This window comes from Lagopus muta, chromosome 2 (assembly GCF_023343835.1).
Source record: "Lagopus muta isolate bLagMut1 chromosome 2, bLagMut1 primary, whole genome shotgun sequence".
Classification (NCBI taxonomy): Eukaryota; Metazoa; Chordata; class Aves; order Galliformes; family Phasianidae; genus Lagopus; species Lagopus muta.
The window spans coordinates 40,475,570-40,500,680 of record NC_064434.1 but is presented as its reverse complement, the minus strand read 5'-3'; the positions used below and the strand labels follow the sequence as shown (position 1 = coordinate 40,500,680).

The 25,111-nt window shown below is 33.1% G+C and overlaps 1 protein-coding gene across 6 annotated transcripts in view; it reads right to left on the bottom strand.

Moving 5' to 3' along the window:
* Positions 1–25,111, bottom strand: part of GRIK2 (glutamate ionotropic receptor kainate type subunit 2) — a 349,533-nt gene that overhangs the window by 164,583 nt on the left and 159,839 nt on the right. For all 6 annotated transcript variants that reach the window (XM_048935183.1, XM_048935181.1, XM_048935184.1 and 3 more), the window contains 2 exons: positions 3,356–3,499; positions 2,095–2,202 (listed from right to left, as the gene is read on the bottom strand). In XM_048935183.1, coding sequence (XP_048791140.1) covers positions 2,095–2,202; positions 3,356–3,499 — 252 coding nt within the window. The remainder of the gene's footprint in view (positions 1–2,094; positions 2,203–3,355; positions 3,500–25,111) is intronic.

The following is a 25,111-nucleotide window of genomic DNA, read 5'->3' as shown; positions in this document are numbered from 1 at the left end:
AAATAAATTACAGAACCCAGATGTAAATTGTTCAAGGTAACAGACATATAGCTTAATTTTCCTAATCACTTCTCTCTACACAAACTGTCTTCTCTTCGTTCATATGTTTTGTTGGATGTGTAGCATTCTTCAATGTTCTTTGGTAACAGTTTCCCAGCTCCCAAACTTTTCTAATGCATGGTGATTAATCCTTACTGTTTGTTCTAAATTTTCTGTTGAAGAATACTATCACATCCCTTTAAAGACAAAATGCACAGTGAAGGCACCAAAAGTATCTTCCATTACTCTGAATTTCTATACATACTGTTGAAGGACACACTGGCTGTTTTAAAACATCCATATCTTTTTACAGCTATTTCTGTTATCGTCTCTCACATATCGTTCATTATTATTGTTTCCCAGTTTCTTTTTTTTTCTTTTCTGCTCTAGAATACAGTATTTTCTGTTGAATTTTATTTTCTTCACATACTTCTAATCTCTAGATTTTTCTGTTTTATTTCAGTGTTTTTCAGTTGTGTACATATCTTATAATATACTGTCAGCTGAGAATTAAATCAACATGTTTTTATGTTTCTGCCTTCATATTAGTATTAAAGGTGAAATATCAACAGGCATTACACAGACCCAGATGGAAGATACCATTGCTTTAGCCCACTACACATCCATTATGCATTACTTTACACTGGTGTTCTCTCAGGAAATTTCCAGTCTGCGTACTTTATAACAAAAACTTGTTAACACAGACAACTCTGTTTTTTAAAAAGGCTGTGAAGTAATATCAGATACGTCACTGAAATGCAAATATATTAACTTTCCACTTATTTAATTTGTTTTGTATTTGTACCAGAAAAGAAATTGAACACACTATGAAGAAAACCCATGGTGCTGGATGGTTCCCAAATGACCTTTAATGTCCTTATAGCCATCTTACTTTTCTTCCTTTTCTTATTCTAATTTTCTACTTACAGGCAGACTCTCTGGCCACTACTGCCGTATTTAGCTATTCCCATGACATCAATTCTTTTATTTTTGTTTCCAGGAAAAAAGACAGTTTGCACTGTACCTATGGTACTGCTATACAAAGCAAAGCTGCTTTGCAAATTTAGTGACAACTATACCTTGAGAGCTCCCTTAATGGAGTATATGATAGTAAGGCTATTCACTATCCTGGCACTGCTTCATATTTTAAAATATAAATTAGTCCTTTAACCATAGGTATGCCACTGGACCTTTTTGAAAATCTTCATGTCTATTTAATAGTTCTAAAGCAAGTTAATAGCTTATAAACTTCTTTGAAATATTCCTAGTCAGAGAACATTAATATCTCAAAGCTGACATTAGAGAAAAAAGGTTCTGGAAAAATATGTTCTCCATTCAGCTATTTACAGAAAATAAGTAAGCAAACAAATAAATAAAAAAAGAAAAAATAAAGTAAATAAACTCTGCAGCACGATGACTTCCCTCAATTCCTCTTTTTACTTTTCAAGACAATATTACCTTGGAGCAATACCAAATAAAACTTCATCTGAAGATGAGGGAAAACAATGTTAACAAAACACAGTAGCTAATAGCTAAACACTGACTATACACTAAATACCAAACATTGTCCTGCAGATGTAAGCTGCAAAATACTTGTTTGAATTATTTTGTTTTCTTCTACTCACTTGGACACCTGTTTTGTAAGAATGATATAACTAACATGCACTTAAATGCTAAGATGAAAATTCAAACGTTTGTCATTTTAATAGTACTGAAACCCAGCAAATAAAACATTACATCAAAAAAAAACAAACAAACAAACAAACAGATCTCACAAAAATACTTGTCAGAACTAAAGTTTCAGCTGTACTGTCTTCTTCTAAGGAAAATAAAACAAAACCATACATATATAAAGTCTTGTGCCAAGGCTATTTTTGAAATACACTTTCAAAACCACATATATTTTATTCCCATAAAAAATTTCATTTTGCTGTAGATGTTTTGCTTTTTATTCAGGGGAAAAAAAAAAAGTTACTTTTGTGATTTTTTTTTCTGGGGGGAAGTAGGTTTTTGCTTCATGTGTTATATCACTTCAGAGGTAGACATCTTACACACCTTTTCAAGACCTTCTTCCTTGAGGCTTATAACATCTAAATCAAAATCTGTCCTTAAGCCATTGGATTTGTTGAAAGTTATCCTTCCTGTGAGGCCTTCCCAGTGAGCCTATAGAGAAAGAAAAAAATAAAAATAAAAAAGATGATTTCTATAAATAAATATCTCTTTCTTTATTTTCCCAAAAAGAAAAATCTTACTTCTAACAAAGTGAGAATATTATTTATTCTATCTCAGTATATCAACTTGTTTTTTTTTTTTTTTTTTTAATATTTTATATTCTCTTTTTGCTAACTAAGCTTTCTTTAATCTTCACAAATATTTTTTAAACCACTTTCCATGCTATCTGATAAACTTTATACTAAAAGTAATAACAAGCTTGTTCTTTTCATTTTTCCAATATTCATATATGCATTTTCACTTCTTTTTCCCATCCCAACACTTTCCATGAACTCTGGATTTTATTATTCTATTAGGACATTTCCTTCAAACAGGGGCTTACTTTTACAAGATGCTGAGTCCTCTGAGACCACACTGAGACAGTAAAAACTGACGTCTCCCAGAGTCAATTCCTTATTTTAAATGAAATGGAATATCCTATTTTTTTATTATTTAAAGTTAGCCTGATTCTTAAACTATGTTAAATGAGGATATGCAAATGATAAAGCTTTCATCTTAAAACCAATTTAGGTTAAAAAGATGATTATATTCCGTTGCACATATTTATCTTTATCATAGTATTTTGTATATGAAGAATGAGAAACAAGCAGTTATTTATAGCACAAGATGTTACAAATATTAGTTCATTACAACAAAAGAAGTAAAAATTAAAACAAGGTAGTAAACTTCCTTCTTAGTCCCTTTGTATTTACGCCACTGTTTAGCTGCTGAATTTTTAATTGCTAGTCAAAAGCTGAGGGTCACAGGGGGTATTTTTCTAATGCCACAGAAATGTGCTAAAAATACCCTAGTATGTAGAAGCAGTCATTTAACTCTTTTTTGTTTCTCCTCATTGTATGCTTTGCTGCAAATAAAAGCTCAGGAAAACCTGTCTGCAAATGAAGATGCTTGTCTTGTCAATTTATTTATGTATACATGTAACAGGCTTAGAAGAGCCTCATCCACTCAGGAAAAAAAAAAAAAAACCACCATCACCACCACCACCAACACAAAAAGTAGAATTCCAGTGGGATTAAAATAAAAAGAAATGGAGATTGGAAGAAAGGAAAGTAAGGAAGCAGGATATATCTTATTAGTGACTCACCTCCTTAATGAGACTCATAAAGCGGGTCCCAAAGCGCCATGGTTTGTGGCGATTACACTGTAGTGAACTGACAGTCATCTGTGGGAACTGCTGGACAGCCACTGACACCACATGAACTGCATCATACATTAGAGCTGCATCCGTCTGAAATTAGAATGAAATCAGTACCATGAACTTAAAATGAAAACAACTGATGTCCCCGTGGTGAAAGAAGAGGCAAAAAAATTTAGTACTTCTCCTTACACTATAGGGAGAAAATAATCTGATTGCTTGTGTAGCACTGCGTAACACAGCCTTGCTGCCAAGTCCCACCGATGCATCTGGACCTTTAATTTCAGCTTTTCTCTTTTTAATATTCAAATATCAAGTTTTTAGGATCACAGTATGACACCATTACCATTGATGACTCACATGATCTTTAAAAAAGCAGTGCTTTAGGGGCCTATAAATGCATGTTTGGCTCAAGACAGTTATTTCTATGAGTGAGAAGAAAGAAAAGCAGATAAGCAAAGTAGCAAAAGCCTGATTATGAGAGAAAATTCCAAGGCCTAAGGAAATAATGTTTTTCTAATTGGAATTACAGACTAAATACTGTCCCAAAGGCATTCAGCTGATTCATTTGTAACTGTTTATAGGCATTGTTTCAAATCCCTAGAGTGGACCTAATCAATATCTCCTAAAAAAACAGTGGCAAATTAGAACTGCATTAAATTGCACATTCATTTAATTGTTTTCATGTCCCATGATAAATAAACGGACTGTTTAGATGTAGCATGTACTAACTGCTGTTGTATTACCGAAGGATAGAGACAACCTCCCAGTATGTACTGTTATGTAAAGAAACTGACTTCTCTTTTCTTCTTCTGTTTGATAAACAGAGACAAGCCTTGGAACCAAAAGAGAAGACCTTAGATTCACTAGTAGAAATGAATGCTCTGCCATCTGCTCAACATACCTTAGAGAAAAGGGACTTATTTCCCCTTCTCATTCACATAATTAGCGAGCTGTGAAATGAGTTCTTTAATGGACAGGAAACCTGAGGATTACTGCACTTGTCACAATACAATACAATGCAAAACAAAATGAGCTTATATAGTGCCTTTCATGGAAATGCATCCCAAGGCTCTTTACAATAAAATTAAACATAAAAATGCAAAAATGCTCTACCATTATAGCCCATAAGGCTACTGTTAAAGGGGAAAATATGCGTTTACATGTAAATGGCTCTGCCAAGAAGAGATCTCAAAATTCAAATAGAAATAAATCCTTATTTTAAATAGCTAATATAATAGGTTTCAATGATCTGAGACACCAAACAGCTGATGTAGACACTCCAAATCAGTCCAAAAATATTTTTTTCTGCCAAATTGTTCATCATCTTTAAGACAATAAAGTGTTTTTAAGGCAAGCTAATATCTGACAAGGAGACAGTGAAACTCCCAAAAGCAAGAATGACGTGCTGACTAAGCATCATACAAAGTTCAATATTCTAGCACTTTGCAGAAGTTGGAGTCTTGACAAAAGATTTTAAGATAAACTATAAAAGTTCAACACATTAATCTGGCTCAGAAATGCAAGCAGCATGTTTGGAGCTTGTTTCATTATTATGGTTTTATCAGTTTTAATTCTAAACATGTAGACCTTGCACCAATGAAGGGAAATTGAAATTGCTGTGAAACTTTTGCAGAAGCAGCCTATTAAGAAGCAACCAGAAGTTCAAAAAAAGCATTACCTGATGGTTTTTTGTCAAATTCTGTAAGCCACTGAGCTTGAAGTCTGAAGGACAGTCAAATCCAGTGGAAACAATAAAAAAGCCATTGAAATTATGAAAGTAATTTGAATTCTCTTAATATTCTTTATACTCAACTGGAAGTATTATTCAGTGAAAATAAATCTAAATCAGAATGCACTCTTTTAGATGCATACAACGTAAAATAATCCTGGTTAGAAGTTGAGTGTCCAATTTGATTTTTAAATGCTACAAGATAAATTCATTGTTTACACAGGCTGAGATTCCTCAATCCACCTTGTATAGGTAACATTAATGTTAAATGGGGATTTTAATGTTTTTGTTGCATGAAGATAGACTCATATGCTGGAAACTATTGGTTTAGTGATTCAATATCATGCTCACCTCTCTGAGTGCAATAACTGATTTTATTGAATGAGAAATAAACACTACAGGGCTCAGAAAAAGATATGAAATATATGCCTGAATTGTCAAGTTGAACTATTCTCTTTTAAGTCACTTTATCTTTCATCTGAGACAAAAGGAATTGGTAGCAATTAGTCTAGCTCTCCAATTTCATTTGTTAGGCCTGCTAAGCTTTTTTTGCCTCTCATTGCCATTTGTCCATGAATCTTTATTTGTCTTCATTGCGCTACTGAAAGGATGTTTTGTGGTTCAGAAAGCACTGCAGGTTTCAGCAAGAAACTTGTCCAGAATTTGAGAGAAAATGTACCCAGTTACATTTTTAGCATTCTTTATCTTATCTAAACACTGATTGACAGTCTGGAAGAAGAAGAGGAAATAAAGTTCATGAGAAGGAATGGTTCTTGAACTTCAGATAAGACCCTACAACATTTCCATTCACTGAAGCAGTGAATTCATAATAGAAGATAATCTTACTGAAAAGTAAGATGAGTACTTTTAAGTTAACTTGTATAAACTTTTTAAAGATTATGTTGTATTGCACAAACACATCTTGGTTCAGTTTTTTAAAATGTGTTTGTTTTCTTTGTTGTTGTTGTTGTTTTAAAACTTCACAGTATGTATTACTAATGGCTTATTTAAATATAAATAATGCATTAAAAATACTTCTCATGACACTTTCACTTGCATGTCTACAACTACAAAAGAAAAAATCCAAAGTACAGATGGTACAAATATCTATCAAATTGAAATAGTATGAGATAAAGCTGATAAAATTTAAAATGACTTGAAGTCTTTCCGATGAGTCAATGAAGCAACAAAAAAACTGTTAGCACTCGGAGACAACAGCTTAATTAGAGAAGTGAGCTCAGTCGAAGTACCTCAAATAGAGAGAAAGTACCAACACCTGTGTTTAATTTTTTATCCCAAACTCAGCTGTATACTATATATTCCTTCTCTATGTTCTGTCATTCTTTTACAGCCTTACTGCAGGTGTTGTGTTTGTCTGCACTATTTACTTGCAAGTCCTACTTGCTAAATATTGTCTAATCTCACTATGGAAGAGCTCTGGTGGGGACAAGACACTACTATTTCTCCCCATGCCTTCTCAGATTAAGAGGTAGAATCCCAACCAAAGATGCCATGGGCACTTTCTAAACTCCAGTAGATTAATGCAGAAACATTTCACATAATCCCAGACAACATCTTTGTCTCTAAATTGAAGAAAGATGGTTGTCATGGATGGACCATTAATAAACTAAACAACAAAACTTTGAAACTCCTCTTAGAACAAAATTTAGATACAACTGTTCTATAAAACAACTGAAACTCTAGACAGTCTAAGACTGGATTTTCCACATAAACAATTTGAAATGATTAAGAAGGAATGTCAAACAATATTTTTTCATCAAAGAAAAAAAATAAGAAAACGCATATTAAATATATTCGTATACATATATTCTATAGTTCTGTTGACAGGTCCTGTCCTGTCACAAAATAGAGATCTTAATCTGTATTTATCAGCAACCAGTTACAAATGTAGTACCAAGTCACAAATGCATCATAGATTAAATAAATCAAGTTTCTATGCAAAGACAAATAAGAAACTGTTCTTTTCAAAACAAATCTGAAATTAAAAGAATATTTGGAATATATTCTGAATTTACTCTTTGGTCAGTTTTACTTTCAACTAAATCAACTCAGTAAAAATGGTAGTATGCGTACTTGTACACCTCACTTGAAATAGTATATCACTTAAGCCCAGCTTTTTCAACTGATTAGTGATATATGCATATGCTATTTGCATGTTATCTTTACCTGCCCATTATCTAATTAAAGACTACTACAATAAGCTTGATATCTTGTTCATACTGACTGTGATCAATGCTTTAACAAAGTGTTAATATGCTTATTTCGTAGTGCAGCAAGATTCTCTCATTGAGCTCGTATTTATGGCACTTACACTTGCCAAACTTTAGAATATGAGAATATCACATCTTCTTTTGGCAAGGGGAATGTAAATATCCAAAGGTAGGTTCCTGGAGGATTGATTTTTGCATTGTCCCTTATAAACAGTGTTTTCTTACGCAACAACAATGCCTTGGATAAAACACTATGTGCAAGGTCACGTTTTGTTTTTCAACTCCCAGTGTGTATCAAGACTATTTGTAGTTGACTTTATGAGTGACAGAGATTAGGATGGTAAGAACAGCTTTGGTCTAAATAGCCTTAGAATTGAACGTATAATGGAGACAGAACAGCAAATCTTCCCTCTCTGGTCTAGCCTTTTTGTAAAAGATAATATTATTTCAGACGCACTGCGCAATAAGGATTCACAATGGCATACTTATTCATTTCAGTGCACACAAAAAAATCCCACAGTTAACCTCTGTATCTTGCTAAGTAATCCTCATTTTGTAATTACTTCTCTCAGCTGTCCTTGCTGTCCAGTAATTTAACAAATACAAAATTATTAATTAGAAAATTTAGAATAAATGATTGAGCAGAAAACAAACGAAATGTCCTTTTTTTTGCTTAGTGTATTGAATCCACCACCCACCTTCTTTTTTCCCATATAAGTCCTATTTTCTAGATTATTTCGATTATGATAAGGGTGAACAGAAATAAGCCTCTAGTAATTTTTTTCTGATTTCACAAAGTAACCCACAATGATAAACTTCTTTTTAAAAAGTCAGAAATAAATTTTTTTATAATTATATACTACATGTATATAATATACATATAATCAAAAATGTACGAGAAAAATCTTGCTGTGGTTTTTTTTGGGAACAAAACAGTGGGCATGAGAACAGTGAGGCGGTGAGGGATATGTTTCAGCAGGGGTGATAGTGGGTCATCTCCACTGATGCAGACATTTACCAGTGGAACTTGCAGGCTCTTGTTCATTGCTGGTGAAAATGCACAGCTTATGGATGTGAATACATTGCAAAAGAGTGTTTTGTAGCTGAGAATTTGCTCTATCGAATAAAGTTATTGTGCCCTTGTATCAGTTGCAGCTTTCATGGTAATAAATAGGAGGCATTACTTTCAGAGCAATTTACATCTACAGGTCTGGGACAATAGATGAAAACTGAAGAAACTAATCTGTCTTTAACTTTTTCAGATCCTTTGTAAAGCGAAAATTGTTTTATAAGAAGATGAGAAAGCTATTCATGCCCTGTGCAATGTAATTTCAATCACTGTAAAATTAAACATTTTCCCAATTCCAAAATGATTTATCAGAAAGCATACTAAAAGAATAACAAAAGTCTATGAACCTTTCTACTGTTGTTTCATTTGTGGCAATTAGAATTTATGGTTAATGGGAGAGATATATATTCTATTGCCTCCAGTTTATGCTTCAATAGTGTTTGAAATGTAGTTCCTAACATTTTATATTATGTTCTATGCTTTATACATACAGATATGAGAGAGATATTTTTTATATATATGAGACATTTACCTGAGATAGTTTTCTGCCACATATTGCTATAACAAAAACTGAGAAGACTGGCCATGTTTAGGCCAGTCTATGTATATGCATAACAGGAAAGAACAGGTGTAACTTACCACAAGGATGAAACAAAGCCAGAAGTTTTGATTCAACAGAAACAAGCACCAGTGTTTAATCATATAGTAGAATATACACCAAGGCAAATGAAACCAAAAGAACAGTCCACAGGAAATACTTATAAAAGTGTGATGGACTACTTGGAGCCACAGAGATTTGTAAGCACAAGGAACACCTGATTACATCTTTCTCTGCATACATAGATTACAAAAAAAAGATCAAATTAAATATAGATTTGAATTTATTCTTTACTTCTGTATGCACTTCAAGATGTAACTAAGCTTTTCTAATACTTCTGCATTACAGTAAAATCTTACTGTATGCTTGAAAGAAAGAAAGAAAGGATGAATCATACCATACTCATTTTGTAACCACAAAGTGATCATCACATTAGTGCTCACTCGAAAGTAATTATGTCACCCTTAATTTTTATTCTATAAAGTAATGAAGTCACTTTATATAGTCACTTCATATTGTATTCTAGATTCAGCAAGGACTTTCAGGATATCTAGTAAAAGTCAGCTGAAAGATTAGCTCTAAAAGTTAAATTCCAACATGTCAATGTCCATAAAGAAAAGATTAATGATTCCAGCTGGAGATATAAAGTATATAGAAATCCCAGGTAGGTGCGAGTAGAAAGTCTACATCCAGCAAATAAAGCACATCTGCCAGGCAGAAAAACACCTCTCCAAGTTAAATTAGTGTTATTAGATCAGGTGTGATTTAACTATCAAGTAAGGATGGAAATGTTTAAGAATAGCATAAAAACAAGCATATTTTTATTTTATCTTGACCTGCTTCATGTTAAGAGTGATCTCAAGGCAATTACATAACAGCAATAACAAACAGCGTTTACCAACACAAAGTAGTTGTAGTTTCAAACTCACCAACATATACTCCCCAAGTATCCCACACATGTACAGGATATGCATCCCATAGGAATACACTAACAGTCTGAAAACAGCCTGGGCATCAATGGAAGAGCGACTCACAGTGATGGTTACATTTGTGCACCATTAAGTGTCATAGTTGTGTGCACACTTGGAACTCACAGCAATGCTTTCAACTGTTTTTCATACAAGGCTACAGGAATAGAAGTATCAAAACAAATTCACTTTTTAATAATCTATGATTTCTTTTTTTTTTTTTTTTTTGAGGGGGAGATAGTTGAACAATATATTAACATATACGCAGGACGGAAGCAGGTCATATAGGTATGACTGTATACTGGTTACCAGGGACATAACAACTGTAAGAACATAGCAGAATTAGGAACCCTCTAACTGATGGATACATTCTGCAACGTGTCAAAACATACCTTGAGGGGAAGAGAAAATAGAGAAGAAAGGAAAGCTAAAGAGCATAGAAGAACCAAAATGGACGCAAAAATGACAAAACAATAAAAAATAACAGGAGTCATTTTATCTTACAAGCAGATGTTTAAGGTTTACTAGACTTAACAACAACAACAAAAAAAATCACTAAATGAACCACTGCACAAGACCACCTACATAAGAAACTTGAGTTAGATGAAGCCTGACAAATGTAGTATAATGCACATACATTCCAGAGACCCAACATATTCTGCTCACAGAAAGCTCTCCTACTCAAAGCAATTATAATTAGTGAATGAAATTAAGAAGAAATGGCTTACAAAACTTGTTCTTTCCCTCCTCGGGTAATAAAGTCTACTGCCCCTGAAATAATTTCACTTAATTCTCACTTGCTAACACATCCCACAAAACCATTTTGCTGAGTGAGATTTAATAAATCTCTCAGTCCGGGATTAAATTTTACTGTTTTATGAACTGTTAAATTGCATTGTATGCTTATTAAAGCTGGTGTTTTCCTCTTTCTTGACACACTCCCAGCTCCACTCTGGAGTACAATTAAGCAAACAGTAAAGATTTTGCTTTCACCCCCCAATGTGCATCCCAACTGGGAACAAACTGTGAGCACCAGAAAGCTATAAACACTGTGCATTTAAATTTTGTAAATATCAACAAAACTTTAGCATAAAAAAAAAATTAAATAGGCTAATATTTCAGATGAATAATCATTAGACTATGGCATAGCTGTTTAGATTATTGTTAACAGTTTCCTTGTGAATTTTAAACAGGAGAGGCGTATGCAGTTTCACTTAGAGAATATATTATGAACAATAAGCCTGATGAAAATTATTTTTCTCCATCATCATCATAATACTTTTTTTAACATCAGAGCAAAGCTATTTTTTTCTTAAACTGCTGAAAAAGCTTTAAAACAAAGGAAATCTATAAAAAATAGGTCACGACAGGTAATTTTTAGAAAAAAATGTGATTTTGTCTTCACAAAGATACATTTTCCTCTTTTGCCTCAGTGTCTCATAGTTTGATCCCTAATTTTTAGAGAAATGCCAAATCGAACATGAAACATTAACAAACACTGAGAAAATGCAAAACACTAATATTGATGCTATTGCCACGTATCTTATCATTATACTGTCATTAGGTAGGAAAGAATACACATTTTACATAGACAGTATAAAAACACATTTCCCAGTAAAAATGTTTGAAGTGCTTTAACTTCTTACATTTCTCAAAATAATCTTCAATCATTGTGAAATTTGGTAGACTATTTACTGGAATAAGAACCATAAGTACCCAAAAATGAGTTATGCTGGTAGCCAACTTTTTACATCTTGATTTTAACTTGTAGAAGGTGATGGTTTCAGACAATTTGAAATTTTACCACCAATTAATACATGAGATGCTTTTAACAAAGTCCTTTTCTGAAATAAGAACAGCAGCAATGTTTCTCTTTTCTGCTTGATCTTTGATGCAGGACCTGAATTTCACTTTAAGAAGTAAAATTCTGAAGATTTATAATACACTCAAGAAGCATATCAGAAAACTCTGAATAGTTTTCTAATAAGGACACTTTATCATTAGCTATGGATCAAAAGCTTAAGACTTCAGTATGAGGGACAGTGTAATTTCCGTTAAGAAAATAAGTATGCTCGGTCTGAGAATATTTAGAATTTCATCCTTTGCAGTTTTTCAAAATCTGGGTTCAAAGCTAGTCTTTCTATACAGGGCTTGCTATTCTGATGTAAGGTTAAAATGTGATCAATTTCCTCAACTTTCTAATTGACCTCTCATTTCCACATTTTAAATAAACCATTTATTGGACATGTTAGATGTCAAATATTTTGAGGTGGTTTGCTTGTTTTCAATCATAGAAAGGAGTAAATTCACCCTATATGGTCACCTACATTATACTTGACTGCTGACAACACATCAAATAGTTTAGTACCTAGTTTTGTGCTGAATTCCTACTTTTGTAATTAAACACTGATATTAATTTTGAAATTTTTGTTTTTGTAATATTGTGTGGGCAACTAATACATTAGGAATAGTTTTGAATCTTTCTATCAGGAGGCTATTTTTCAGATAAACATTGTAAGTAACTTGTGCCTACTTCAGCATTCTTTTTTTTCTTTTAAGTTACTATTATTGTAAAATATTTTTACTAAAAATCCAAATTTTCACTTGATCTTAGTCCATTGATTTTAGGGGGTATCCTGATTCAGGATTTACTTTCTCATACTCAGGGAGAACACGTTAATTCCTCACTGTAAAATCAAACATTTCTAGAACGGTTATCTGGAATAAATACTGCTAACTGTGACAAATAAGTGAAGTAATTCTATAATGGTATCTTTTAGAAACTTATTTTCTCTTATTTTCTATTTTCTGTCTAACTGAAAGAAATTGCCAAGACGAGATAAAAAGCTATTTCGAAAGGCCCCATAAATGTTCCATCACAACACAAATTTTGTTAATTGAGGAAAAAATGACTTGTAGCATACTGTTGTAGTAAAAAAATCTTTCTACACAAGCATTTGAAAAACTATTTTTATAATATGCAACTGAGAACAATTTGTCATGATGTTAGGTTTCTGCACATTTTTAAAAGCAGACATAAAATATTCAGGTTAAAGTTAATCTGAAGTACTTTCTCATCCTCTCTTCTAACCTTTGGAAATTATGATATTGACTGTAATATTTTTTGCCATTAAAAAGTACCATCATACTTTTTAATATACCTTAAGTACAGATAGCAAAAACCTAATTATCAAGAACAATGGGTCATTATTTGGTCTCATAGTCTATTTCCTTTCATCTGTTCGCCTGCTGAAAAATCAATGATTTTGATCACTGCAACTCCAACAATCACATCCATAATAAAGAGCTGCCTGCTACTATCACATTAGTTTTACACACTACATGAAAAGTCCCTCTATATGAGTAATTCATAATTACAGAAAGAGCTTACTCAGCATATGCCCTGAATATGTTTGTACTCATATGTGCAGCAAGAAAGTACACCTGATCTCATCTGAAGAGAGGCATATGTTTAGAATAATCCAGAAATTAAAATATTTCATTACAAATGAGGAAAAAATCAAAAGAATCAGTCTTTGCTTACTGTACTTTTATATTCTATGAAAGTTTCACACCACTTAAGGATTTCACAACTTTCATACCTTTTAATTTTTCAATAAAATTTTCAAAATAAATGCATATTGATGACTTTGAAATGCAGAGACAGTTCTGAGCTTTCTAAATAAACTGTCATTCCCTGCTTTCACCAAACTCCATTTACATTTTTCTCCATTTAGAACTAAGAACTAATAAAACTAACAGATTTTAATATCTTCAGCAAAAAAAACATGATTACATACGCAGCCTTGCAAAGTTCATGTTTGCAGGAAAAACAAATTATCAAGCAGTGTAAAACAACTATTCTAAATAAATGTTTATGTTCATTGCAAAATAGAATTTTTTTTTTACATCAGTCTTCTGTAATGCCTTTTTTTAAGTTTATCCTAGAGCTCTGTTTTAAGCAAGAAAGTAGTTTGCTTCTGAAAAGTTAACTAAAACTTTTAAGTACTTTGAAACCCTTGAACAGCACACCAAAGCTTGAAATATAAAGAAAGCAAGGATACACAATAATAGATTTACAAAATTTGAATAAAGAAAAATGATATAAATAACTTAGAAGTCAATTGCAATACTTTATGCTAGAAGAAACAGAGCCTCACTAGTAAGAACAACTCAAAAACAAATGTGGTGTCAGTTTAAACATTGCTGCTGCTTTGGTCAGCATAACTACCAAAAAATATTCAAACTGATACAATTTTATTGGATGTACCTTTGAATCTGAGAATATCCAATGGAATTTGTAATAAAATATGCAAGCTCTAAATTCACCCAATGATCCTTTCTGGAATTTTCAACTCTCTCTAAACATAGTTCATACTCAAAAGGATATTTATATCAAAAAGCCAAATGGTAGTATATAATTATCACAATTACTAAACCAAAAATAGGAACTGAAAACAGAATGTAATTCAGGCTTTTCAATGCTTTATCAGGGCTTCATCCATCAGAGTAACAGTTAAATTCTGCAGTATATCTAAATCTAAATTTAAAATACAAATTAGGTATAAGATGTTGCAGAATTTTAAACTTTTTTTTTTTTCATATCTCTGATTAAATTGAGGAGGAATTGTTTTTCCTGAAGTGTACAAATACCTCTTTTAATTCCTCTTTAGCAAGATTTTAAAACATAATTTTCATAGCATTCATCTTAATTTCAGTAATGTTAGTTCCTAATATTTCAGAAAACTCTCCAGACCTGAAATTTTAGACTATGTAGGAAACAAAGGAGCAGGAGAGGAAGAAAAAAAGACAACATATGCAAGAATGTTCTGTTTCAAACCCAACACCACATGAATTTATACTTTTCTCATTCATACACACATAGAAGGCAAGTGGTCTTTGACAGACAAGCTAAAAGGAAAAATAAATAGGCACCAATGTAATAGGTGACTCATCAACTATTTCAGGTTTTTAAACTTCCTTTCACACTTCCATATAGTTTTTAAGAATTGTAAGAGAGAATACCAAGAGGATCACCTTTATTATGAGTAAATTTCACAGAATTCTATCCCTTCTTGCATCTTTGGAGAACATATGAGCAAAAACTAATGTTAATAGTTAAAAATGTAGGCCTTTTCAGTTAGTTGCTGTTGCTTTGCTCATCATATGCATTCTGATCCTGAAAGTGTTTCTCAATTTTGTGGTTTAAATTGGCAGGCACCTCAGCACCACATATTTACTCACTCATTCTCTCCAGGTAGGATGGAGAAGAGAATCAAAAAGGTAAAAGTGCAAGAACTCACGGATTGAGATAAAGACAATTTACTTGTAAAGAGAAAGCCTCGTGTACAAGCAAATCAAAACAAGGAACTTATTCACTACTTTCCATCAATTGGCAGATATTCAACCATTTCCAGAAAATCAGGAGCTCAAGAAGATAGCTTGGGAAGTGAGTGATGACAAATGTCACTACTGTAAACATTCCTTCTTCTTCCTCCTTCTTTCCCTAAGCTTTCCTTGACAAACAAGAAGCCATATGGTATGGGATATACATCTGGTCACTCTGGGTCAGCAGATCTGATTTATCTCCTCCCAGCACCTTGCACACCTCCAGCTCCTCACTGTTCTCTATGAAGAAAATTAATTCTATTCCATTCAAAGCTATGATAGTCTCTTAAGTTATCTTAGTGCTACACAAAGCATTATCCTTTAAAGACATCTTCTTAACTTGTAAACAAATTTTATACGTCCCCATTTGTCTAAATTAGTCCAAAAAAGCACTATATTAATCAGATTGTACTGACGTGGCAGAGTGTGGCTTTACTAGCTTTCAGAGCAATATCACATTTCTTTACAAGGTATCAGGTATCCTCAGTTATTTTTAGCTCTTGGCTTCTCTTTCCAAAGACTGCAATGTAATGCAATATTTTATGAGATAGGAATTTTATATAGAGACAAATTTTAATTTAAAAGATTATAAGTGAGATGAATTTTAGATTCTGATATAATCAGACTGCATTTTCCACAGTATCCCATAGATGTATATCTACAGCACAGTGCTGATAGGAGAGATGAAGATCTTTGTCCATGAGGACACAAATGTACATTGGTATATGATGTGGTGAGAAGCTTCTGACCAGTGGCAGCAACATAAAACTAATTGCCACAAAATACCAATCTACTCTAAAAAATATTTTTAGTGTTGGAAACATAAAATCTCTGCCCTACATTCTGTACCCAGAACTGACTAATCTGATTTAGCTGATATTTTCTTAAAATACTTATCCTGAGAAACTTATCTGTTCAAAAGCTATACAGCCTCGTGTTTAGAGTGTGTCAAAATTGTAAATACTTTAAAGGCAGTATATTTTGAAGTATCTTAGTATAAGGCAATATAGAAGCCTTGTCTCTAGTTCTAAATGAAAGAGGTTATTGATCAAGTGTGGAAAAATAAAGGTTAAAATATTACTTTTTTATGCTCCCACAAAATATAGTGAAGTTAAATTTAATGTGCCATATTTTACATTGGTATTTATCGTTATGTTCTTACTGAAACTGTTTATTTGGCAAAGAATCCTGAATAGAACATTCATTCAGTATTTGTTATTTCCTAGACAAAATTTCACAGACACCAGAATAATACATATTCATAGGCTGAAGGTTGTTTCTCTTGAAGTAGCTGATCTGTGATGTTAACTTTTACCCTTGACACAGATATCACAGCATGCAGAAAATATTATGGCTGTTTAAGAAAACCTTTCCTGATTGTCCATAAAATGATTCAAGACAGCAAGTAGCATACAAATGAGACAAACAGGACAGAAGTTTCTTCATTTAAACATGATCATATATTTTGTACTATATTTTACCAAAACAGGTCTGAGGAATCTGAAACTCACAGCTTCAATCCCTTAAATTCTTCACAAATTTTTATCTAAAGTGTAACTAAAAAGAAAAAAAAAAAAAAAAAAAAAAAAAAAAAACATTTTAAAATCACAAGAAGCCTGTAAGTTACAAAAAGTATCACTACTTGCAGAATCATCAGAATGAAAGAAATGGAAAAAAATTATTCTGCAGACAGCTTGCTTACTGCCAGTTCTTTATCTTGAAATCTCTGAAAAGAAACAGACTAGTAACTGAAGTTTCAAACCATGGAGCTCTAGTTTGCTGCAGGCAGTGACATGAGAAGAATGTTTGAAGCTTGAGCCATTAACAGGACCAGACTGCCAAAGAATAGGCTGGAAGCATTTGTTAAGTTATATGAACTTCTTACAACTTACTTTTCAGATGATGCCTGTTTTTACCTTGTGTTTCCATGAATAAATGCATATCATAAAAGCCTGCTGTAATGAACATGTAGATAAATTAACATGATTCAGAGGCAAATGTTTTCAACAAATATGCCTTGATATTTTATACCATTTACTTCTCCCTCTATCTGTAGCATCTTCAAAGTCCATTTTTGGTTTACTCTGTTACAGAAACAAAAACAGCACTTGTCTGCATCTTTTTCTTTCATTAAGAAGATTTGTTCTCACAATAACGTTGTAAGATTTTATTTTCAAACAGCAGCAAGCTTTTGATGCAATTCTTCTGATTGTTCCCATGTATCAATGTTTAGATTCACAGCAAAGATCAGCCCCACAGTGCATGAATTGGACCTTAAAAACTAACTGAAAGATGTGATCTAGGAGTATGCTTTATATGTTAATCTGTTCATAATGTGTTCATCTTTTAATTGGCTGCTCCCACTGAGCCTCTTCATTTGGTACTGTAACTACATTGCAGGTAAATTCCAATCACCACTTGAGAAAATCTGGTGCTTCCTTCAAGTGCATTCCATTTCATTATTACTCTGAAAACCCTGATCTTGTATTCATGCAGTCTCTAATTCCAGGGTGCAATTCCTGACCTTGTTTACTCAAAGAAAAAATGCATCGATGACTTTAAACGAAAACAAATAGTGCTTCTGCTCTCCAAAAGATGATAACTACTACGTCAGAAGTTAAAGGAAATGGAAAATATTAAATGGAGCATTTTAAAATACATAGATATGAAGAAAAGGGAAGAAGCAGCATGTTTAGGCCACTTATTCATGGTAGATAATAGTTTTTTATAGCGGTCAATAGAAGGTTGGGTTGAAAGCCATCTGTCAGGCTGCACACATGCACAAAAACTGGAGATGGGAACGGTTGCCTTTGGCTCTGACTGTTAAAGAACAGTTATCAATCTTCATCTAAGTCTTCAAGGAGCTGCTCTTGGTGAGTAATCGATATTGCATTTGCCACAATAGCTCATTTAATTATTTTCACCCTAAATATCCTGTCAGCAAGGGGAATGTCTTCCTGATTTTAATTAATTTTGAGATCATTGATTCTTTGACTTTTCCTTTCCTGTGGTTACACATGCAGACACAAAAGCACAGACATACACTTTAGCCTGCAGGCTATGTAAGATGTATGAGCAGTCCTTGGTGAAAACCTTGCATGTTATTGAAGTATACCTAGAAGACGTGCAGTTCTATTTTAAAATCTTTAACCATCAAGTGCTGCAAATGAGCCCCTGGCACCTAAAACTTAGTTGGGCAAAACAGTTAATTGAAAACAGTGTTTGCTGAATGGTTTTCAATTAAAGAGTTCTTAAATCAATAGGCAGTAAGATATCACAGCCTCAAGCATGCTATCAGTTACCAGAGAAACACAGAAATGGATAATGGAAGTCAGAAAACCATAAAATAGTAGTGAAAATCATAAATGTATATTACATTGGAGGAACAAATACAGATCTTGGATTGATGGAAAATATTAATAGCAAAAAAAAAAAAAAAAAAAAGGAAAGGAGGGGAGAGGGAGAGAAAAAAGAAAAATGCTTTAGACCCTAGAGTGAAATCATTTTTCCTCTATGGTAAATACAAAAAGAAATGAGTCAAAATGCAAATCCTTCAATGAAGTCTTCAAGTTTTTAAAGAGATAAGCTCTTAACAGAAGTGTGAGAGGAACTCTGGATACCTTAGGAGAATGACACATCTTATATAAAAAGACTCATTTCCCATTTAGGGAGAGAATTGTTAATACTTTTCACGCTTACATTGTAAATTGATGAGTCAGCTGCTCTCAGGGTCCCCAGCAAAAGTTTGGAAATCAAGAAATTGAACTTACACAGATGAAAGTCCTGTATTTCTCTTTGAAGAATATTTGTATTTTTATCTAAAATGAGGTGAAAGTGACATAAAAAAAAAATATTACCTTGAATAAAAGAAAAATTGGAAATGATACTTGTTCTGTGCATACAGTCATTTAGATTAGAGATACTTATGTATAAAGAAAGTGATCCTTTAAGAAAGAGGAAGCTTCCATTAAACAATAACAACAAATACAAGAGACACAGTAAAATAAATCTGGATAACTGCAAAACTGTATAAGTGCTTGGAAAATGGATTAATTTCAGTGATATGGACAGCCTTGTCATGTGATTCCTGACACTTCAACATTTTCGGAAAAAGAAAATGAATAAAAGAACCAATCTGTAGAACATACGACACTCAGAAAGTAAAGCCTCCTATTTATTTCCATGGAGACTACAACAGATACAAAGAGCAATACAGTAACTCTCAGGTACAAAATGCTATTTTGTAACATAGTCACCACCACCAACTATCCATTTTTGCCTGTGACGAACAACACTCTGCATGCTGTGCTCATAAAAATCTTCACCAGCAGAGGTGATCCACTGTCTACTCTGCTGAAACACATAATCCACAGCCTCACTGTGCCCACATCCACTGCTTGGTCTCTACAAACATTTATCAAGTATCAGTGAATGTCAACGGGTGCAGTTTTTTCCTCACAGAAGACTTAAATTACACACTTTTGCTCTACACACACTTCCACGTCAGATGCGTTTTTTTCAGACTTCCACTCTGCTGCCATCTGTTACATGGCAACAAAATGTTATGGAATATTGATGGGAAGGTTTAGCCTCTACTGACATGCTACCAACATCTGCATCTGACATCACTGGTCAACATGATGAAGTAGGAGACATTAGTCTTGGAGAAGCCCTCATAAATAAAACAAATATTCTAATGAAGCTTGATCTATGCATATCCTATATAATATGAAAATATATTCCCTGACAGCCCTACTGCTAGAGATGGTACTTTCCTTGTAACCAATAAAGCAACAATATATGAACATTTTCCTCTAACATGGCATGGAATAATCATTAATATTCTTAGTTTTATAAGGAAATGCAAATCTGAACAATGCCAGTGCATTAGAAGCAAGGCAAAGTACATGCTTGATTTTAATGCTACTGTCTAAGAAAGAGCATTTGCTCCATCAGCCTAGGTCAGATAAGACACATTATTGCTAAGGAAAATTTAGACTAGTGTTAAAAAGACACAGAAATTCTCCAATTGGCCTATTTCTGATTTCAAGGCAACTGCTAAAAAAAAAAGTCAGCTATACACTAGTCAGTGTTCTATATTCTCCACCAACAATTTCATAGTTTAGAACTTCAATAACACATGAAAGTGTTGTTCTTCACTAAAATTCTTTTGTCCACTGTCTTCCCCTATAAGTAGTAACATTTGCCTCCAGAATGAATTTACTAATTGTTTTATGTAGCCAACAGTAATTTAAATATATTTAGTTTAACTTTCAGAAATAAGTACAGCAATTACATTTGATTTATATAATTTATATAACATATATATAACTTTGTAATAAATATATATATATAGGCACTTAACATTATTCAGCTTGTAAAAGTTTGAACAAAATTATCGGATTGAACTATCATAACTATTAGAACAAAAATAACATCACTGGATTCTCCTCAGATGGACTACAGCTGCCTAACTAGCAATATTAAAATTCTGAGAAAGTAATAATCTCTGCCACAATACACTAAGCAGTATACAGTATTAACAGAAAAAAAAAAATTTAGAAAGTAAACTTCTGCTGCAAAAAATAAGGAGTAGGAAAAATAAATCAAGAAAATAGTTTTCTACTCCAGACACAAGCAGAGTACCACTCACAGATATTCCTCAGGGAAATAAACACCACCGGCAAGGCCAAGTCAAGAAATCTCTCTGAGATGTAAAGTCAGAATGTAAAGCTCCCTAGCACATGCTCAAATTCCTCTGAGTACTGTTATCCTGCTCATACAAATCCTGCTCATAAAAATGACAGTTGTGCATCTGTTTCAGTGTTGGAAAAAAAGGAAAAAAAAAAAAGCAGTCTCAAAGAACCTTTAGAAGTAGACTTCATTTACCCAGCTTCAGCCATCTAGAAACTATTGGGAGAGCCATGAATATGCAAGGTGATTCATTTGGTTATAATAAGTACAGAGGGAGTGTGTACATTTAACATAGATGGCATAAACAACTTCGAGGCAGCTCATGTCATTTAAAATATTTCCAAGGCCTAGTAACAAGACTTGCCCAAAAAAACAAGAGCATGCAAGCTCATAATGATCAGTGGTGAAAATGTATAGCTAGTGGTGGTGACTATGCCACAAAAGAGTGTTTAGTAGCAGAAAAATTGCTTTATCAAATAGTGCTATTGTGCTCTTTGCATACTCTGTGTTTCCATGGAGGCTCTACTTTTGGAGAAATCTTCATATCTCATTTTCAAGACCCAATCTGTTCTGGAACCAAGAGTTCAGAATGTCCCATCTCTGCCCTATAGTTCAAAAAACTGATTCAAATTATTTTCAGATCTTATATCAATATTTGAATATAGGTAACTTTAGGGCTTGTTTCCTTTGACATTCTTTCTTATGCTTATTTAAACACACGTCTATTGCCTTTTTCAAAAGGAAGTGCTGCTAGGATCACACAGAAACATAAATGTGACAGTCAACTTACTCATTGAAGGAACACTGAAGTAATTCAGACACAGTAGCCATCTGTGGAGATTTACATAGGCAGATTACAAGAGAAAAGTCTGTTTTCATTTTGGGGGGAACAGGAAGAAAGAGTCCATTACTTCTCTGCTTACAAAGACATGCCTGTATTTCCAAATATATATATATATATGTATATATATATGTAAAAGTATGTAGTTCAGAGTTTACAATGAAGGAAAACAAAAAACTCCACCAGAGTCCCCTGATCACATTTGCTAGCTAAACCAAAACACTACATACACTGTTAACCACTAAAAATCAGAAAAAAATGAAGAGTGGTAAGTAAAACATATAAAAGAGAAGGGAAATCGATAAAGAATGCACTTTTTAACTGGGTCCCAATTTTGTTAAGGAAAATGTGTGCTGCATCCACATACTCAAATAGGAAATATGTAAACCACAAAGCTCAAGGACATGAGAAACAACTTAAGGACATTATCTTACACTGAAAAGATTTCTCATATATTATGTTGAAAGAAAGGAGAAAGTACCAGAAGCATTAGGTTAATCTTATTACCTGTAGTTAGTTCTCTGGATGAAGTCCATAGATACGCTTATAAGCTTGTTTTAGCTACTGATTCAAATGAAGTGGAAGAAGAAATGGTTTTCATACTAAGGAAAAGTCAAACTAGATATTTTACTAGACATTCAGTGCTTGTGAAACACCAGTGTATACAATGTGCTAATATCTAGCTTACCAAGTTTGCAGATGTACAGCACAGATATTAAGCAGTGCAAATAATAATAATAATAATAATAACAATAGTAATAAAAAATTAAGCCATACAAGTTCTTCCAAAACAGACTGCACAGGAGGAATTTTGTAAATCCAGATTACAAAGGAAAAAAAAGCTTGCACTTTTCTAATTAAATGCATAATCACGGATGCAGATCCATGTTAGCAGTGCTAAATGGTTTCTGTTTTAATGAGCCATTTTAAATGAAATGGTTGCCTGCAATTAGACATCTGCAATCCAGGACAGCAAGCCAACTACGTATTCTATCTGCCAGAATTACAGTTGCATTCCTCCGCTGGACAATGAGGAGAATGGATAATTGTAATTATAACATATACATCCCTTAGTTTTCTGTGGCTGAAAGAGAGTGAACAACAAGGACTCTTAATACATTTAATTGCTGGCTGCTAATAAAGGGTTGTCAAAAGAGAAACTCTTTTTAAAATGCATTCTAATTCCATTAAACATTATAAACTAATGCTACTAACTATCCACCTAGGCAATAATCAGGAAACTGCTTCTTACCTACAGATAATCTAGTAAGACAAGTTTGGTGTTCAAAAAGTTGCAAGATGCTATGAAAGCAAGTTGAAGAAACTGGAAACGGAAACATTGCTATTCCAGAGAGTTTATCACATAATTTCTTGCTCGCATCCACTTTGTAAAACCTCTGTGCAAGTTTTTCCACTGAAAACCACCTAGACCTGAGAATGGAACTCAGGCGCTGTAATGCAAGGTGGATTTTGGAACATCATTCTCAGACAGCATACCAATTCAGCTTGCCAGTAGCTACCGCTCAAAATAAAATAAAATCCTGCTCTTTTTTAAGATTTCAATATCTGAGGAAGGATGGAACCCTCATAATGCAGGCGTCCAAAGCCTGGAACCCTTTCCTCGTCAGAAGACCTCAGCTTCCCATTTGAAGAGAGATAACTCCTTATTGACAATATTTTCTCTATTAAATCAGGACACAGAGAAAAACCTCTTTTAGCTGTCAGATGCCAGTATGAAGAAATATAAGAGAGTCTGTCAAATATTACTAGACGTCTAAGTGTCGATGAACAAATTAAGCAATTAGACTTTAGTGTCCTTTAGTGTCAAAATTAATTTCCAAGTACCGTCTAAGAATTTCCAAGATACAGTCATTTTACTTGTTTGAGAACAAGAGCATTCATTTTAAATTAACATGAACAGTATCTGAAGCAATGTAAGAGGAATATTATTAGCATTAGAAGATTCTAGACAACTACTAATATTTTTCGTATCTTGTAATTTCCACTTCACCCTCCATCAGTTGAGGAAAGAAAATACAAGGAGGACATCTACAGCTTTGTAGGTCAAAAGCTAAATAGTCTTAAAAATGCCAAAAATAAAACACTTATGCTGGGCATAAAAGACTAAAAATACTGAATATTTGCATAATTATATGTTGTCTTTTTAAGCTTACTGTTCAAAAATGCCAAAATTATTTCTGCATATTGACTGTTTATTACCTTCAGCATTCCTGTTAATTTTCACAAGTTAAAAAACTTGTCTTTATTTGATGGAGCTTCTTCAGCCATCAGAGGTTGCCTGCAATTCTCCTACTGTCTAAATAAGCAATTACAGATGTTTACACTCTTTGCTGTCATACTTCATTTCTTCTTTGTAAGCTAATATGAACTGCGTGTTTATTATCAAAATGCAGGTCCAACCAGTTCAAGAGAACATGGTGCGGTTAGTTCGTTTAAAGCATAAAAAAATAAAGCATCACTTACAGAAGCTATCCCTTTTCCTTGTCATCTATTAACTGCTGAATTATCACTGACATACTGCTATGAAGCAACAGACAGTGTATTTCACATAGTTGTTTTTTATTTCCTATTAAAAATGTAGAGCAGCCAAGCAGAACTATATTTAATGAGGACTGGATGTCTTCCTTGTATATCATTTTCAGAAGGGATTATTCACCATGCAACAGTTATTTCTTAACTGTCTATGAATTAGAAAGGTGCTGTAATTAGTAAAGTAGATCTTTTCTTGTAATGGCCCAAAGTGAAATAGTTACTTGTAAGCAAAGTACAATAGAAAAAATGAACTGCTGAGAAATTAAAAGCTAAAGAAGTACAGTTTTTTTGTTTGTTTGTTTTCTTTTCAGCATTCTTCTAATCAGTACATGACACAGGAGAAAAATTAAAATTTCAATATGCAAATATAGTTTTGTCTTCAAAGAGCTTTCTATTCTCATAACATTAAGTACATTTTTCACATATCAGATGGAAAATACAACAAATATGTTTTTTATCACATTTATATTGTTTCAGCTGTCCATAGAAGTTCATCACTGTTCATAGAAAGATGCTAGCAAAGACTGATATTCTCTTATATATATCTGTCTGCTGCACAAGTTTTAATTCTACTCTCAACTTTCCTCAAATTAATGGACAAAATTTCCTGATTTCCTACTAGTAAAGAAAA